The sequence below is a fragment of the Asterias amurensis genome, chromosome 2, assembly GCF_032118995.1.
Source record: "Asterias amurensis chromosome 2, ASM3211899v1".
Classification (NCBI taxonomy): Eukaryota; Metazoa; Echinodermata; class Asteroidea; order Forcipulatida; family Asteriidae; genus Asterias; species Asterias amurensis.
Genome location: NC_092649.1, coordinates 17,118,769 through 17,134,859, shown reverse-complemented (window position 1 = coordinate 17,134,859; position 16,091 = coordinate 17,118,769). Strand labels below are relative to the sequence as shown.

The following is a 16,091-nucleotide window of genomic DNA, read 5'->3' as shown; positions in this document are numbered from 1 at the left end:
TTCAAACCAGCGGTTCTTTCATTGCCAAACCTAGAGAAAAGACTGAGCATCTCGAATCAACGTCTGCAAGTTTCGTCACCTGAGACTATACTGCCCGCAAGGATCGCACTTTGCTTCGTATGTTCATTTACGCATGCTAGATTCAAATGATGCGATCGAAGGAAAGATTTCCGAATCCTTGCTGCCACTTTTCAACTTTTTTTCCCCCAAAAAGGTAATATCATTTTGAGTAAATTAGATACTAATTATTGTTTGGCACAGTGTTTCAGGCGAAAATTATGAAGTCTAAGCATGGTAGTAGAAGACCAATCTCCAGATGAACATCAAGGCATGCCGTTTTTTTAGACCATTTCAAACAACTGTTTGAGAAGAGCTACAACAACTCGGCAGTCACCCATAAACTATTTGTTTATAACCTGGTTCCCACACACCACCAATTAATGTAAAAGTAAAGTTAAGTCTTCCCCTTGTCAATATGGCTCACCAGGCCGGTGTTTATAACAAGTTTCCATGGCAGGTTGACTGTCAGCTCTCGCCGGTACTCATTTGCACTCCTTGGTGGAGAGAATCAATTATGATAAAGTGCCTTGCTCAGGGACATCGCGACTGAATAGGCCAGGATTCGAACATACATTCTGTAAAATTACAGAACTTGAATCCACCGCCCCAGCAGACCGCTCAGCCACAGAGCACCAAAGTCTCAAATAATTCCTATTTTAAACCACCAAGGAAATCAAATTGTGTTCGAAGATAAAATGGCTATAAATTGATTACCATTTGACATTAGAGCTCAACTCGGGCATATTAAGATGATGCGACACGTGACATTTCATTCCTACTAAAAAAAAGCACCCACCAAGGAGAGTTTGCTCGTTAGGCAACTATACCTGCTACTCATCACCCCTTTTATCAAATTGAAGGCACGGTCAACTATATATATTAACATGGAGGAAGTTCCTCAATGATATAAAAAAGAAACACTATGACTGTAGTTCTTCGTAAACTCGGTCTTCTCATAATATGGCCTGTCTCTAGTTATGTACAACTTGTCTTTTTCACAAATTTTCCTCTTTTAGTTACTTTGATTGGCTGTAATTTTCCCGCTTTTTCTTGATACCTCCCCTTAATCATTTGCTCGTCTTTTGCTACAAATATAAATGTTTTTATTTGTACTAATTTTTTTCCGACCGCACAGAAAATGGCAGAAAGTGCGGAGAAGGGTGTTGGGGCGGGGGACCGGTGGGGGGGGGGGGGGGGGGGGGGGTGGGGCGTATGGGCCATCCCCGCAGTCCAAAGCATGTGATACACTCCCTATATCCCAAGTAATTATACACGTGCTAGGGATGCACGTGAGCCTGCAAAGACACGTGTCAGACGGTAGGTCGTCTTATTTGTTACTTTAATAACTACATAACTGACTTTCTCTCCTGGCAATTTGACAGGTCTTTTTTGTCTTCACGTGAAAAGCTATCAGACAACCCGGGGTCGATTTCATCCTTCTTAAATGAGCAAGCCAATGAAACGATCTTAATTACTAAGCAAAACGTGACGTCACAACATCTCTATGGTGATTGTGAAAAGTGAATTCAGTCAGCTCTCGTTATAAAGATCATTGCCCCCCAAAATGGAGATCCTGCTTATAAAAGAATACATGTTGAACCGACAATCGTATTTCTGCTTTGTATTTCTCTGTTTTGCTGTCCTCTCCCCCCCCCCCCCACCCACCCCCCCCCCCCACCATTTCCCCCTTCATTTGGTGCGTGGAATCTCAAGACCTCTTTACATGAATTTACAATGTAGGTGGTATTGTCCTGTTTCCGAACACTAGGAAAATGGTGTTTTATGCAAAGTATATCCTTTGGTTTTCAAATGGACCAGTTTGAACGTTTTAATCCTTAAAATTTCAAATGAAAAGGTGTGAAGCTTTTCTGAGATTTCGCCGAAAATCTGGAGCCGAAAATAATGTCACGCAGGACCAATAATCCGTAGTTGTAATACACAATCTGAGAAACGTGTCTCAGTTTAACAATTCTTTGAAGATACCTTTTCTCTAAAAACCACATCACTTAGAAGGGAATCGTCGCTCAAAATGTTGACATTAACAACATCTGCTGTGGTGTGCATCAGCATACCCAGTAAGTTTGTATTGTAATTCATTTTGAAGTAACTACAAAAAGTATTTACCCCCCCCCCCCCCCCAAAGAAAAAAGGGGATGCACCCTTTGCTCAATTTTGGGCATGGTATGAAATTAAACAAATCCTACATTTTATGCTTGGGTGATAAACAAACATGACCCCTGGATGGACAACGGGGAGAAAGTCTCAAGATTTATACAATTATTCACACACATTGAATTCCAGTACTGTGTAATTAACCTTCAGTAATTATCATTTATATTCCTCAATTCAAACTCAATCTTTCTGTACAAAGTGAGCCTATATGCACATAAATAGGCACATACAAGAAAACTAAAGGATACAAGTATTTACACAAAAACAGTTGTATGTAGCTTCAAAGCAAAACAAATGCACACTAAAGCTTTGAAGATAAAGGTTGTTGGACCAGGAACTCTGGAATATACTGGCTGAATTATCTATTCAGAAACACATTACTAACTGATTATTGATTGAGGATACTCCAAATATAGTCTTACTCTTTTTAAGAAAGAAAAAAAATACTTGTGTAGTAATTCAGAAATTGATACAGTTACAAGGAGAAATGAGGGTTCAGAAAAGGTCCACATATCAACTCAATGAGAAAACAGTATTTTAAAGGCTACAACTTTGGCGTATATTAACCGCTTGCATTGGCCGCTATCTTTGATGAATCGTGCACGCGTGAAAGGCTATCATTGGCCGAGAGTCGTGTGCAGCGCGTACCACGCGTGCACTTGTCCATTGTTTTACATTAACGATGGTGGTCAATGACAGCATGAGCAATCCATCAATAGGCTCAGGGTGTTCGTTTGTTTGTTTGTTGTGGTGTTTATTTGTTGTGGTGTTTATTTGTTGTGGTGTTTGTTTGTTTGTTTGTTTGTTTGTTTGTTTGTTTGTTTGTTTGTTTCAACGGATCTCTACCAAAGAGCTTTTTAGGGTAACTGCGTTTTATCTTGCGAGACAAAACAACCGTATTAGAGTAACTACAAACAAATAAATTAACCAGGAGATAAAAAGCGTTTGACTCTCCATATGAACAGCATCTAATATACAACAGCAACAAAAAGTATTTATTTACACTTGCTATAACCAACAACATGGATGCCTAAACTCTGCTGCCCCTATCCAACAATGTCCTCTTGCCAATTACACATTTACAAAATACAAAAATATCAAATAATTTCCATCTTTTTAAGTTTCAACAACTGTCTTGGATGAATTTATAACAAAACCAAATAAATATCCAAAACAGAAGATTTTAAAATACATGGTATTTGTGACCACCTAGCTACCATATCAGACAGTTTTGCGATCAATTTAACTCAAATTATGCAAATTTTTAAAGGTTGGTAAAACTCGAGGATGTAACTTGCACTAATTTTGACCTTTTGAATCCTGTTGCCTAAGTGTGGTATATAAAAAAAAAAGGAATTCTCGATTGGTCAATTCAAACACTGAATAAGTTGGAGGTGTCATGTACAGCATCGATCGAGGTCTATGGGTTAACTGGTAGAAAGGTCAAAAGTGGGTTAACTTGTAAAGGGTTGGTCTAGAAATGGTCGAACAGAGAAAGGGGCACATACAAACGAAACTGAATTGCAGAATGGTCAAAGCGGGGATCACACAGCACTATGCCCCATTAATTTGCCAGGGGTATTTTGTGTCAAATGGGGTTTAAACTGCTATCAGACATGTATACACTTTAGCATATATTTTGCTTTTGGTCCGTATTAATCAAACATCAGAGGTTAAAATGTTATACAGAATGGAAGACAAGGTGAATAGTTGTTGGGACAAGAAAGCGGAGTTGGGCTTGATGATGGGTGAGGTCACTGGGAGTGGGAGCCACACCCAACTGTCAAATTACAAAGAGAGCATCCGAATAGGGAGCTCACATTGCAGATTGTATACAAATTATACCTTTCGGGGACTACAATGTCAAGGGTCAGCAACAAATTCTTCAAGGGTCAAGGGTCATATAAGAACAAAAGAGTTGAAGGGAACAACAAAACTTCCAGTTTTTTTTCCAGACCTATTTGCAAACGGGTTACTAATAGTACTGAGAGTTTGGATACAACCATACATCATCTGACAAACGGGACAACATTTTTTTCAAAGAGCTGCGTAAGCACAAAAAGTACAACAAAATATGCTTACTAGAATTATGTTACCGGTCAAACTACCATGTCACATGTACATATTATGACTGGTATCCTGCTCATTTCTGCTTAGCAGAAGATTTTTTTCAGCAACATTTTGTTGTATTAGATGGGCCAATCAAATCGACCCTATTTATAACACGCTTGTATTGGTTACAAAACACCACATGACCTCAAAATGACCGTTGTGACCAAAAAAACTGATGAAACATGTCACATTACAATTGTACTCAACCACAATCTGACCTAGGCTATTTTTCCCTCCATGTGAACAAGAAAAGACAGAGGTAATTTCACCAAGATATGATCTTATCACAGAGTTGACCCTGTGAGTGATGGGTGTTTCATACTGGGTGCAAGGTGCAAACACTCAATTCATAAATGGTGTTTGAAGCTTTGCCTGGTGTGGAGAATAAGAGCAACTATAAATATAAATATTAATAGTAAACTTGCGGGTACAACCATGGGTAAAAATTCTTTTGAGGGAGTGGTGGCTCTGAAAAGAGCCGGTTTGGTCACAAAGCTTCGAACAATATACTCTACTCTCTTTCTCCTGAAGACGAGTATACTGTTTGAAACGTCGAGACCAAACCGGCTCTTTTCAGAGCCACCACTCTTACTAAATTCATAGGCCGTTACCTGTCTGATAAGGCTTGGCTTTAAACACAAGGTCATGGGTTCAAATCCAAACTTGGCCACTGATATTCATGAAACTTGAATAGAGATCAAGGTTTTGCAGCATTAACTTAACAAAACCCGCCTTTAACAGCTCACATTTCAGTTGACTTTTCTTTGAAATTCCTAATCCAAGCTAGAAACATACATGTCCCTTTGGTTGTACACAGTTTTTGATCACTCCCAAATTGTACCATGGGTAATTCAATTTCTTTAAAAACACGGATTAAACAAGGTCATTTTGCAATCCCCAATTGCAATTAATGTAGTTTTTCATATTTTTGGAGCAAAATCAGGAAACATTCAATAAATAATAATAATAATAATATAGTTCTAATGCGCTGTGCACCTTGGGATGAGGTTTGGGCTATACAAGAAAAATTTGTGAGTCCCTCGTTCCCGTACCTTGGTGTTAATGAGAAAGAGTCCACTTTATTATTTTATAAACAATTCAACGCAGTGATTCCATAAACTGACCAGTTGCTATAGTAACTGACAAGTAACATAATATCCACTGGGGGGGGGGGGGGTCCAGTAATATTGAGTACTCGATTCTGATTTGAAGTTTGAAGTCCTACCATCTGGTTTGAACTAATGAGAGCAGTTGCACTAGTACAGCATGAAGTTCCAAAAGAAACCCCACACCCTTCTGATCGTCAACTGGCTTCTTTGTCAAAGCGTTGTCAGGCTACAATTCTCCTGTCATTATTTTTTTATATGAAAAATTTGATTCAACCCGGCCGTGGACTTATTCATCAATCAAACTCAAATGCATGTATAGGATTTATACTTTATACCAGTCGGCTGTAATTATCTAATGTGGCTAATGAATCTACACAGTGCAGTGAATCTACAGTTGGTAATCGCATCAATACAGGCGCATAGCATGGTGTTTAAAAGTGGGATGGCCATTTTGTTACAACCCATGCAAGCAGTGGTGCTAATCTTAATACAAATCTTGACAATAGTATCCATCAACCCTGGCAGTGGTTGGGAGGGGTATGTATTAGTTCTACTTGTTGGTATGAATATCAAGTCATGAGCAGGCACCGTAAAAAAGTAGCATAAGAATCACACTGTAGGCTTACAAAGCTTTTTTCATCTTTACCTACATTTCTTGACAGATCTGATGGGCTAAGATCTATTTTTCAGGAAGACTTAAAGGCACTGCACACCTGGTGATTGTTAAAAGTCAGAATTCTCACTTGAAAATTTGAGCTCAATTGGTCATCAAAGTTGCAAGAGAATAATGCAAGAAAAAACACCCTTGTTGCACAAAATTTGTGTACTTTCATATGCCTATAAAAAGGCTTCGGGCCTAAAGTCTTTTGAAATAAATTACCTTTTTTTCAAAAACTACGTTACTTCAGAGGGAGCTGTTTCTCACTATAGTTTATACTATCGACAGCTCTCCGTTTACAAGCAAGGCTAATAATTATTTTGAGTAATGACCAATAGTGTCCAGTGCCTTTAAGAAGATCCAGACTCACCACTGCCACTTGGCTGGGGCTAGTTTGGTTTGAAATGTTCATCATGTCTGAATTCTTTAATCTACCCAACATGGACAAACAGAGGGGTGGTCATCCCCGTTACTCTGCGCCTGCATCACTAAATCATACCCCAGCAGTTTTTGGGTGGTTGATTTTGCAATTTTACAACTATGCTAATGATATGAAAAACTATAAACTCAGACATTGGTTTAAATACACGGACTGTTTCTTCTCCAAAACATTCTTAAATGTTAAACTTCTAGTATCGAAACAACCACCTTCTTTGAAAACTCAAAAATACAGCAACATTTTCCTAAAACCTTGCAACAGAAATAAAGGGAAACCGTCTGTTCGGACCTAAAAAAAAAAACACAGGGATTGAGTATCCATGTGCCTTTCACATGGTACCTGAAAGATTTCTCTTATCCCTCTGATATTTACATGATAAGTATTTACCTGATGTATCAAAAGAACGTATCATGGTATACAAATTAAATATGTACAGATAATGTACATAAAGCTGCACTGTATGAATGGGTTACCCCTTTTACTAGGATCATAGCAAACACTGGGTCAAAATGAGCGTCAAATCTTAGGCAATATGATACTGGGATACAAAGTTGTGGTTCTTATTATGTAAATCAAAACAATTTTTTTCGTGGGGATTTGAAAGTTGACTTTGCAGATTATAGAATAAAACAAAAAAACTTCAAAGGAGCCAGTCTCAAGAAAAGCACATACCATATTGCGGTCGGGTGTCGTATTCTGGGTGCTTTGAGACGTTAGCAAGAGTGGTAGTTAGTAACCTATTATGGTTTGGATATGTCCGTGCAGTAATTCCAATCCCTCTCGCTCTATCGGGACCTAATTCATTCTTAATAAAAGAACAACGGTCTGGAAATTGCACTGATGGCCAAGGTAACTGCACAAAATCAGACCATCTTAAAGCAGCGACCATACCTAGTAGACCATGCATGAACCCATCCCAGAATTTCAGCTTTTTGAATCGTATTATTTTCTAAAACTAATAGATTTTGTGTGTGTTCACTTTCTCACTTTGAAATTCAAGTACTTTTACAACTCACTTTCCCATAGTCCTTTTTCATCAAAGTACATTTTATGATTATTGTCAATAACGACAAAACTGTTAAATTGTTTTCCCAAACCCACAACAAATGGGGTGACAGGGCTTTTTCTCATGCTGGTCCTTTACCTTGGAATAATCTGCTTCTAAATATCCGTAACATGTCTTCTAATCATGAGTTCAAAGAGGCCCTCAAAACCCACAGCTGCTTTTCATGCCTTTGTATGAGCATCACTTGTGGTGGATACCGGCGCACTATAAGTGTTCTTATTATTCTTATTATTATTAATATTATTTAAGGTGAATATGATGTGTAATAAACCCCCCTTCCCCCTCCAATATCAATACCAATTCTGTTGAAACTTTTGGTTTAGGTATGAAATACTGTCAAAAATGAGGAATTAGCATTTGAAAACCCTTAAAACCACAAGTGTGTATTTCAGTTGCACCAACCAGAGTAAGCCCCAAATGAACAGGATTAGAACGCCCATACAAAAGAAAACGATTTATGCCCATTTTATGACCACTTAATTTAGAAAGAAAGTTGTGTAGGTTGGTTTAAACTAGCTGTTTGTTGGAGCAACCACAGGATATGGAGTGAATCCACCCCTTAAAAAACCAATGGTATATTTTCAATTTAAAAGTCATTGGGGAGTTAAATTACAGATGTTAATCTGAGTCGTGTCTCTCTCATGAATTTGAAGAGTTTTTGATAGTGGGAAGTTGCTGAGAAAATGCTAGAAGGCCACAGAATCATGCTTGAGGTATTTGACCTTACATTACGGGACTGAGATTGTGATGGTAAAGTCAATTGCCCAGGCTAAGTACATGGTGTGGGTGTCAGCACAGGTGGGACTATCATTCGGCAACTACCCGCTTTATGACTGTTATGGACCCTACATGATACCCGATGCTTTGGCCTTAATGGTGGCATCGAAGTCCCTACATCAAGGCTGTGCCTAGCTGACACAGTTGCCTAGCTGACACAGAGATAAGAAATAAATATAGCAGACGACATCATCATCATCATTATCATGGTATGTGAGTGTGTCAAACACGAGACAAAACAAAACAGCCTTGAAAACATGTTTTCCAAAAGTAGCCCCAACAGATCATTCACCAGATGAAAAAACTGAATTGAATTGCACAAATGTTTGACTTTTTGACCAACATTTTCTTTTGGGATACCCAAATCACCATTGTGCTACAGAAATGCTACGATCCTAATCAAGAGGTTTTTGCAAAACTTTCATAAAGTGTGTTTGCTTGGATTCATACAGTGCAGCTAGCAGGAGCATTGTCATACAGAGGAAGACATGGCGACAAAGAACTGTACAACAGCTGCAATGATGGCAATCAAGATGACTATGATGGGAACGTACTTCATCTGAGACATCTAAGGAGAAGGAAAGAGAACCAAAACTGCATTTGAAAATTCTGCACTCAATTAAACATTTAGATCCTTTATTTCAATAAAGCATCAGTTTTAATTTGTGGTTGGAATAGAAGCATTGTAGAGATAACCTTGTAAAATAATGACTAGCAAACTAGTAAATAACACAAAAAAAAAGTTTAGAGTGCAATTTTCACAATATGAAACATTTTGCGTGTTTTTTTTCCCCATTGAACATTACGAATTGTGCCTGCAGGAAACCAAGGGCCCAATTTCATGTAGCTACTTAAGCACAAAATTAGCCAAGCACGACTAACTAAATTATGCTTACCAGGAAGTTATGTAGGAAGTCAATGGCCCAATTTCACATCCCTGCTTAATAAAAAATAGTACGTGTAGCTAAGCACAACTAACTAAATTATGCTTACCAGGAAGTCATGTAGGAAGTCAAGGGCCCAATTTCATATCGCTGCTTAATAAAAAATAGTAGCTAAGCACAACTAACTAAATTATGCTTACCAGGAAGTCATGTAGGAAGTCAATGGCCCAATTTCATATCGCTGCTTAATAAAAAAAAAGGAGCTAAGCACAACTAACTTATGCTTACCAAAATAAGGATACCAGCTAAAACTACCATGCCTCATGTACAATTTGTGACTGGTATCCTCCACATTTCTGCTTAGCAGAAAACTGTTCAGCAAAGTTTTCTGCTTAAGCAACTCTATCAAATTGGGCCAAGGCTCTATGACTCTTTTGTACACAAAGGTTACATGGTCTATGATAGAGTGAGGGACTTACTGAATGAGCCGCAGCGACACCTGTTTCTTGACTTGTAGGTGTCTGCTTGAGCTCTCTCTGAAGTCTCAACTTGTCTTCCTCTGCTACTCTGATCCTTTCCGTCAAAACATGCCTCTCTTCCTTCGCTGCTGACAGCTGTAAAAAAATATATATAAAAATAGTAAACGAGGATGAAATAAGATGACAATAATAATAATTGTCGCTTCTTATATAGCCGCACATGTCCGTCACCCAGTGACGCTCCTGGCGCTGTAACATACAGTATTTCCTGCCAGATGTGGGACTACGTTTTGAATTATGAGACCTAATTCTGATAGCACCGTGTAATTGTTTTACAAGGTGCTGTACTATCTTCTTCAGACGGGAAGGAAAACCGTTGGTCTACTGCAAATTTTTCTGATTTATCTGATGGCACAAAAATCTAAAATTGCACTCAAGTAGGAATAATATCATGCCTGATTATAATAATACCATATAATGATTCCTATTCAACTCACCAGTTGTTTTTGTCTCTCCAGTTCCTTGGTCATTTCTTTAGTTTCTTTCTTCCATCTGAACTCATCTTCAGTCAGCTTATTCCTCCGCGCCTCCGCCTCCTTCAGTAAGATTTGTAACTTATTGGTGTCCTGACCCAACTTGCCACTTTCTTTTCTAGTCCTGTATATTGAGGAAAATCATAGTAGTTTTCTTCATTGAATGATGGTTTTACAAACCATTGACCTAGGCTTTTTAAAGACACTGGACACTATTGGTAATTGTCAAAGACCAGTCTTCTCACTCGGTGTATCTCAACATATGCATAAAATAACAAACCTTTGAAAATTTGAGCTCAATTGGTCGTCGAACTTGTGAAAAAAACACTGTTGTCACACTTAGTTGTGTACTTTCTGGCGCTTGATTTCAGGACCTCGAATTCTAAACTTGAGGTCTAAAAATCAAATTCGTGGAAAATTACTTCCTTCTCAAAAACTACGTCACTTCAGAGGGAGCCGTATACCTCTCCCCATTACTCAGTACCCAGTGAGGTTTTATGATAATAATTATTTTGGGTAAATACCAATAGTGTCCACTGCCTTTAACTCTGGCTCCAGACTTGGTTTGAAGTAGCATGAAAAATGCACACTACGTAACAATGACGACAACGCCCCAAGGCAGAGCCCATGCCTCAGCCCTAGCCTGAGCCAACACACTTTTCATAATGTATCTCTTATCCCCGTGGAATACAGCCCTGGGGAGGCATTGGGAGTTTTTGTACCAAAATGTTTCCCTAGCATACTTTCACCTGTCCCTGCCGAGGTCCTTATTCCATGTGTAAGTCAATCTTTATTGAGCAAATCAATATATACAAAATATCAATAGGCAGAGGATAAAGAAAACACACTTAAGCCCAGCTGTTGATTTCACAAAACTCTTCCTAACTTAAAACTAATCTTAGGACTTAGGACGAGTCCCAACCCTGCACTGTAGCATGCAAACCTTAAGATTAATCCTCAGTCAAGACCAGTTACTCGTCCTAACTCGAGATAAGACGAGTCCTAACTCTTTGTGAAATCGACCCCAGGTCATTTATCATGGTCAACAGAGTTGGCCATGGTAGAGTGCAGGGCAGATATGGCAAAAATATACGCAAGACATAAACACCAAGAGAAATGGAAATGAGCAACAAATAGTTTTGCTACCCTTATCTACAAGACAGGTGATACAACCAATCCTCAAAACTTCTGAATAATCTTAATATATAAACTATGGTTGCACGTTTTAAGAATACCCCATGTTTTACCGCTTACCCCTACTCAGGGGTGGTTATTATTTCCCGAGTGGGGGGGGGGGGGGTAGGCCCACTTGTTTGGGGTACAACAGGAATAAAGCCATCAAAGTCTGAAATGGCTAGCCCGGGTTTGGGGGAGAGGTCTATATTTACCTTTTTACTGTATTTTCTCTTAAGTAAAACTGTATGGATTGTTTGGTTGTTTTGTTAAAGCGCCCAGGAGCATATTTCATGTGTGGAAGCTATATAAATTGTCATAATTATTAATATTGTAATCAAGTTTGGGGAAAATGGGCTTACAATGTCAGTTTGGCCTCTGTTTCTGTTAGCTTTACTTTCAGAGCACTGCATTCACTTTGAAGTACAAGGTTTTCTGCAAAGAAAATAAGCATAAAACATGTCAAAAGGGATATTCATAAACAAGATCTTGAATTTCCATAAGGGTGGAAATTATAAACAATGACATTTTTAGGCAACTACTCGTTAAAGTTATAGTTACTGGCAACTCTACTTACATTAATTCAAAACTTAATATTACACACAAAATATAAATTTGCACAAATATCCACATGAAAACTTATAAAACAACTTTAACTTATTGTACTTATGATTTTTTATACACAGTGATTATTTTATATATTTTTTTATATAACTGTCTATCCTTAGGGAACTTCTATGTGAAAACACTTACAAACGATCATTAATATCAAAATAGAAAATTGTATGAAACATCACAAAGACAAGTTGGTAAAGTCATTAGGTTGATAAAGTCATAAAATGACAGTAAACCTCCACAAAAATTTAAACCAAATTATCTGAGCCAGCCAGAAGAGTTGGAAAAAATGGAAATAGAAAAAAATTAAATATTGCACTTTGGAACAAAAGACAAACCCAAAATAACAACAAGACCAATTCAAGTTTTACATGTACCATAAAAACAAATTGTACTGGCATTAAATCCAAGCTACATTAAATGCGAAGGCTGGGCGGCGCGTGCAAAAGCTAGCAGTGACCGGCGTGTAGAGGTCGGCGCATAGGGCAGTCAAAGCCACAAGTGTCCCGAAAGCTGCCATGACGGAAATGGGTTTTGAATTATTGGCCCGTTCATTAGCCGGTGTCCGACAGGCACTTGTTGAAAGTCCTTCCTATGTGTGATAAACTGTGTGTAAGCTTGGTACCTTCTGTTTGCCCGGCACCCACCCAATGTGTGCGATGCCCTGACAGCCAGGCATCTACCGATTTATTGGCAGATTAATTTGCGATGCGATATGCTGCGCCTGAGGCTTTAGGTCCGAGTTAAAAGTAGCTCGATATCTGCCCGATTTCCCAAAATGACACCGGCAGCTGCAAGGAGTCCAGTGGAGCCGTTGCTAAAAATGGCGTTATTTCAACCAATACAGCTGCTGTTCAATAGGGCCATGATGCATTACGGTAGAGAGTAAATAAATCAGAACAAAGCGGTTATCAAAATTTCACAGAAGTCATGGGAAACTGACAAACATCAATATCAACCAGTTAACTACAATGCATGATGATAATACACTGAGTGTAAGAAGTAATGAAGTCACACTGAAATACACTGCAAAATATCAGACATGTCATAATATTGTAATTCAATAATAATTATAAATAATAAACAGCATTTATAAGGCGCATTATGAATCACAGATTCCTCAATGCGCCTAAAATAAAAAACTAAAAGGCAAAACACAAGACCAATTAAAATATAAGCTAAATACTAAGTAAACCGAAAATAACCGACATAAAAAGATTCAACAAAGCGCACAAAAGAAGATACAAATTTAAAACATTAGAAACAACAGACCTAGATATATGTATAAACACATAAAATTGGAAATTCAATAGAAGTAGAATCACAAAATTCCAGTCAAGGCCATTTTCAATTTACAAAGGGATTTTTCATTGGAAAATCTTAGTCTATGGGAAACTGTTGAAGGTGCATGAAGTGAAGACAGAGACAAAGAGAAACCACAGGCTATGCTGTCCATGGCTTTTTTTATAATTCAAGGCGTGGGGTCGGTTTCACAAAGAGTTAAAGACACTGGACTCTATTGGTGATTGTTAAAGACCAGTCTTCTTACTTGGTGTATCTCAACATAGGCATAAAATAAAGAACCTGTGAAAATTTGAGCTCGATTGGTCGCCGGAGTTGCGAGATAATAATGAAAGAAAAAAAACACCCTTATCAAATAAAGTTGTGTGCTTTCAGATGCTTGATTTCGAGACCCCAAATCCTAAATCTGAGGTCTCAAAATCAAATTTGCGCAAAATTACTTCTTTCTCAAAATCAACGTTACTTCAGAGGGAGCCCGTTTCTCACAATGTTTTATACTATCAACCTCTCCCTATTACTCGTTACAAAGTGAGATTTTATGCTGATAATTATTTTGAGTAATTACCAATAGTGTCCACTGCCTTTAAGCCTAGTCTTATCTTGAGTAAGGCCGAGTTACTCGTCCTAACTTAGGACTAGCCATACATCCTTGTATACCTCCTAGGACTAGGACTAGTCCTAAGTTACGACTAGGCCTAGCTCTTTGTGAAATCAACCCCTGGTATTCCAAACAGATCAATTCAGTTCCATCTTGAAATCTGCACTTTCAGAAATGTTTATAAAAACCTGAATAAAACAAAATAAAATATCAGCATACCTTTAGAAGAGGCAGAGTTTATCTGGCCCATCTTGGGGGATGCCTGAACAGCTCCTGCAATGAAAGACCAATATGTAATTAACAAATATAACAGTATTAATTTTAGTTTTTACCCATACACCGATGTGTTTTAGCACTGTATACTCAGTACTTTCCCTGTTTCTGTGAAAAAAATCACAGGCATATAACTCGGGAAATACTGAACTCAGGAAAGTACTGAGTATACAGTGCTAACACATATCGGTGTAAAAAGAGTAGAGCCAAAAGTAATATTCTTTTTCGAGGCAACATCTATTCAACAATAAAAATAATAATATATTAAAAAAAAAACAGTTCTTATGTAGTATAGTGCATTTGACAAAATCCTGAGAAAAATCAAAAACAAATGTTGTGAAATCCAATTTCTAATGGTTGTCTTGTCACATCCAACAGTTAACCCTCATTACCAGGATGGGATAACCATAACACAAGAATATATAATGCAAAATTATTATTGATAAAGACAAATTGCACCATAAAGTTGACTAATTTCACAATAGCTACCCACAATTTCCTACAAATGAAAGCAGAAACAAAGTTACCATCTCAAACAACACAAACACAGATGATTTTATTTTAAAGGAACACGTTGCCTGGATGGGTCGAGTTGGTCTTTGAAAAGCATTTATAACCGTTTGTTATACAACGATATGATTGGAAACATATTTTAAAAGTAGAATATAATGATCCACACCAGAATCACTCGAAATTGCTTGGTTTTCATTTAACCTCGTCGAACAAACACGGTCGGCCATTTATTGGAGTCAAATTTTTGACTCCCATTAATGGCCGACCGTGTTAGTTCGCAAAGTAAAAAGAAAACCACGCAATTTCGAGGCAAATGTGTGTAGATCGTTGTACTCAACTTTTAAAACATCTAACCATATGCATTTTATAACAACTTGTTACAAACGCTTTTCAAAGACCAACTCGACCGATCCAAGGCAACGTTTTCATTTAATATTCCTCTTTAAGAAGAGTTGATAGTACTCATAAATTTGTATTAAATGTCATAACAATGTGGTTATAAAGCAATTAGGCCATACCAAAAAATATATTCTATGAGCCACTTGTAAGTAGACTACTACCTTGTTTCTGGGCTTCCACTTCTTTACTTTTTCTTTGTGCTTGTTGCGCCCCTTTAGACTCCTTCTCAAGCCGTAATCTTACTTGTCTCTCCTTTTCTAACTCTTCCTTTAGGTGTTTTATTTCATCTGAAGAGATTCCAAACATGATGGGTAAGTAATTTTAGGAAAACTATTATAAATCTCTTCCAAAACCTCTTCTACAAAAATCTCTTCCACATCAAATTTGCCAGACAAGAAAACAAATACACGATCTGATTCAAACACTACATACTATCCTTTCAGGTAAATGCCAGAGTATTGACTGTGTATGAAATGTAGTCTATTTACTACACCTTAATCAGATATGTCACCTCTACAGAACTATGAAAGATAAAAAACTGAAAGATAAGAAAGTAAAAAAGTGAACTAAAACTTGATTTGAGTTTTGAACCAACGACCTCAAGATTAATGTGCTGGCGCTCTACCAACTAAGTTACCTAGCCCTATGCTGGCAGTCTCCTGCTAAATGCTAGATAAAGGTAGGCTGTACATACTGCTTGAGGAATATATAAAGATGGACAACAAGACTAGTGGGATTGGCAACCAAGGACAGAGACAAGGAGCAATCACAGACAACGAAGAAGATGGGGGGATGACATAAGATCTAATAGTGAGTGCGTTCATTTAGCTTCCCTGGGTCGACCCAGGCCTTCCCCCGGTGCGTTCAAATAGCTTTGACGTCATTCCAGGGCTCACCCGGGTCAGCCCCCAGTGCCCGGCTTGTGGCGT

At 38.0% G+C, this 16,091-nt stretch overlaps 1 protein-coding gene across 2 annotated transcripts in view; it reads right to left on the bottom strand.

Annotated features, from left to right (window-relative positions):
- Window positions 1–3,015: 3,015 nt before the first annotated feature.
- LOC139952308 (uncharacterized) overlaps window positions 3,016–16,091 on the bottom strand; it is a 56,363-nt gene continuing 43,287 nt past the window's right edge. For both annotated transcript variants that reach the window (XM_071951403.1, XM_071951412.1), the window contains 6 exons: window positions 15,324–15,449; window positions 14,197–14,250; window positions 11,825–11,897; window positions 10,254–10,413; window positions 9,757–9,891; window positions 3,016–8,961 (listed from right to left, as the gene is read on the bottom strand). In XM_071951403.1, the coding sequence (XP_071807504.1) occupies window positions 8,866–8,961; window positions 9,757–9,891; window positions 10,254–10,413; window positions 11,825–11,897; window positions 14,197–14,250; window positions 15,324–15,449 (644 nt within the window). In that variant the 3' untranslated portion in view covers window positions 3,016–8,865. The remainder of the gene's footprint in view (window positions 8,962–9,756; window positions 9,892–10,253; window positions 10,414–11,824; window positions 11,898–14,196; window positions 14,251–15,323; window positions 15,450–16,091) is intronic.